At 40.4% G+C, this 2762-nt stretch overlaps 1 protein-coding gene across 1 annotated transcript; it reads right to left on the bottom strand.

Annotated features, from left to right (window-relative positions):
- Window positions 1-409: 409 nt before the first annotated feature.
- On the bottom strand, window positions 410-2405 carry LOC148031042 (uncharacterized). Its single transcript, XM_087685662.1, has 2 exons — window positions 2012-2405; window positions 410-979 (listed from the first exon to the last, which is right to left on the bottom strand). Exons 1-2 carry the CDS (start codon window positions 2396-2398, stop codon window positions 836-838), a joined length of 531 nt encoding a protein of 176 aa, XP_087541788.1. The 5' UTR covers window positions 2399-2405; the 3' UTR covers window positions 410-835.
- Window positions 2406-2762: the final 357 nt, after the last annotated feature.

The following is a 2762-nucleotide window of genomic DNA, read 5'->3' on the forward strand; positions in this document are numbered from 1 at the left end:
TAGACACATTTAGAGTTGGATTAGAGCAAATGGTAGTCCATAGGTGAATAGATGTTACCAAGCATAAACAAGGTTGATGCTAACCAGGCTAATGTGAGCTATAGCCATGCGATAGCATTGGGAGTTACAAAATGTAGGAAAAACAAGCATTTCTTACTATTGTACAAACAGTGATCCATGTGTCCACATGGCAAGTGTATACAAGGCATGCAGGTGACCATTAAGAGCACAAGCAAGAGCACTATAGAAATAGATGGAGAAACATATGCTGAGAATGCATTCCCATGATTCAGCTTAATCAGTCATCTATAAGAAAGAACAAGTGGGCCAAAAAAAGGGTTTGCTGATCCTATTTACTTTTCTCAGCAACAAAAAGCAGTTCACTCCACCTTATTATCGTCAATGCATATTTAAGCAATGTATCCATCTAGATAAATAAGAAACAGAACAGAACACACAGATCTCTGAGTTGTCAAAAACTCAGGATGCCAAACTTCTGAAATTAAACTTGCACCTTAACCTCCCTCAACAAAATTGTACATATGGTTGTTGCTTCACTTGACTTCATGAAGGGAGTGGCCATAAAGTTTGTAGTATGACCATGTAGAAACATCCTTCCAAAACTAGTCCAGCATCTCACGGAATTTGTTTAAATAATGCGGTCAAGACAAGAATCAAGAGCAGCCCTCAAAAGCAACTACTAGCTATAAGATGACTTCTTGCTCCTATTGATGCGATAGTGGGACAGCAGCCTGTTTTCAGAACTCAAGCCTTTTCCAGAGAGTGACACTTACTGTGCACCAACGTAGACAGTAAGGATAATTGCATTGCAAAGTTACTCCTCGCGTTTGGGGCGATTCCGAGTTGATACAACGGCTTCACTTTCTGAACATTCAGGTTTGTCTGTACTTGATTCTTTGCCACTCCTTCCCTCAGGCAAAAGCCTTGCAGGGTCAAGCCTCCTTGCCAAATTCTCAGCCTGCAAAACAACATCCTGAAATCATCTACACTGCTCCAACTGAAGCTCTTATCATAAACATGACTATAGAAACAAACAGTCTATGCTCGTTCGGACAAAGTAAAGAATAAGTTGCAAAATTACATAACAGCACTATAGAGAAAAGGTCTGCACTCCAAATTATAACTAGTCAGTGAGAATTATAGAAAATGCATAGCAGTTAATGATTACATGATAGGCAGCCGAATATGTAGCCATCGTACAACTAAATCCTCTGAACAGTTTTTTGACAGAGAACAACCTTGAATCAGTGATATCAACTACTATGTTTTAATCCAAGAAAATCTATACCACTAACTATCCCTAGCACTAGAATATGATGCAGAAGTATTCAGTTGCCAACACTATCTCGGGTGAAAATGTTAGGCATTATCATGAAGCATCACCCACTTCTAGATAACAATGCATGAGATTTCAAACTATTCTCTTACAGGAGCAGCCTAACCCTAGAAGATATAGTGGATGTGAGAACCATGAACACTAAATCTGCCTTCCACATATTGGATATAAACAGATTGGCATTGAACATCCAAATGTCATTCTCACTCCCTGTGTCAATGAAGATATATGCACACATTACCAGGTTGGATGGAGTTGCTAATAGAAAAATCGCTCTTGCAGCAGTTGCAACAGGAAGGAACAAGTATCAACTGTCAAACAACCAAAGGGTATACAGCATGCAAGCTTGATGACTAGTATGTTGAGTGTTTGACGCACATGTAATAATTCCATATAAATAGCTCAAGCTAGAACCATGGCACATGGATCCCACCAATTTTCCAAGGGATCTAACATGCCTTATCAGAGATTGCAGTCTCTTTTACTTGATAAGCCGCCTATTTATCTCGTCCGTCATACACCTGATAAGCTGTCTGTTTATATCGTCCATCAAATACTTGCCTGATTCCAAATTCATTCTGTATCTACAAAATTTACATAATGTAACAAAAGGACAGGATTTTTGGAGAAGGAAAAAGGGAAACAAAACCTTACCTCCTCCATAGCCTGTCTTTCCAATCTCCGAACAAGAAGCTGCCCTGATAATGCAGCGCCAGCGGCGAGCAACAAAGGCACGACAATGGAGGCTATGATGGTTTTGCGGTTAGCGGGCTTGAAGGGGGGTTTCGACTTCTTGGCTCCATTTGCGGGGGGAGCGGTAGCGTCAGCAGCTCTCACTCCGAACAGCAGATGCCTTCTCGAGCCAAAACCCAGGATGCTGTCGCCACAAACGTGACTCCTCGCAACGCTCACCTGCTTGGCCATGGCTGGCCATTGCCGTGCTGTGGGATGACGATGACGATGATGGTGATGAGGTAAATTGCCGGATATGGTGTAGAGCTTGCTATGAACTGCTTCCATATCGGAACTTCCAAAATCCATTCACATATGGCTATTTGTTGTTATTGTTATTATTATTGTTGTTGCTGTTGTTATTAAAATTAACATTATTGTTATTATTATATTATTCGCTTTTATATATAGCATCCATTTCTTGGAAAATTTACCCCCAATTAACTTGAGTTACGTGGCACATTTTAAGCTTGTTAAAGGCTGGTTTAGTTCAGCTAGGGGAGCAGGGCCATTACAATGATAGCAAAATTTCAACTAGGGTAAAGGAGCCATTAGAGTAACGACGAAATTTAGCCCTATTGGAAATGCAACAAGGCTTTTGATTCCACAATCTTGCATGAGGGTGCAACTTTTCGCTACACAAGGATGCTAAGAAATTTCTATTAGCAAAAAT

This window comes from Lygodium microphyllum, chromosome 9, assembly GCF_053477565.2.
Source record: "Lygodium microphyllum isolate KBCC chromosome 9, Lygodium_microphyllum_v1.1.10, whole genome shotgun sequence".
NCBI lineage: Eukaryota > Viridiplantae > Streptophyta > Polypodiopsida > Schizaeales > Lygodiaceae > Lygodium > Lygodium microphyllum.

Bases quoted from the DNA above. Each gene is read 5' to 3' on its own strand.
- LOC148031042 (XM_087685662.1), bottom strand. From the start codon at position 2,398: ATGGATTTTGGAAGTTCCGATATGGAAGCAGTTCATAGCAAGCTCTAC. The intron at 980-2,011 runs GTAAGGTTTTGT...GTTGTTTTGCAG, and splicing joins AAAGACAGGCTATGGAGGAG to GCTGAGAATTTGGCAAGGAG.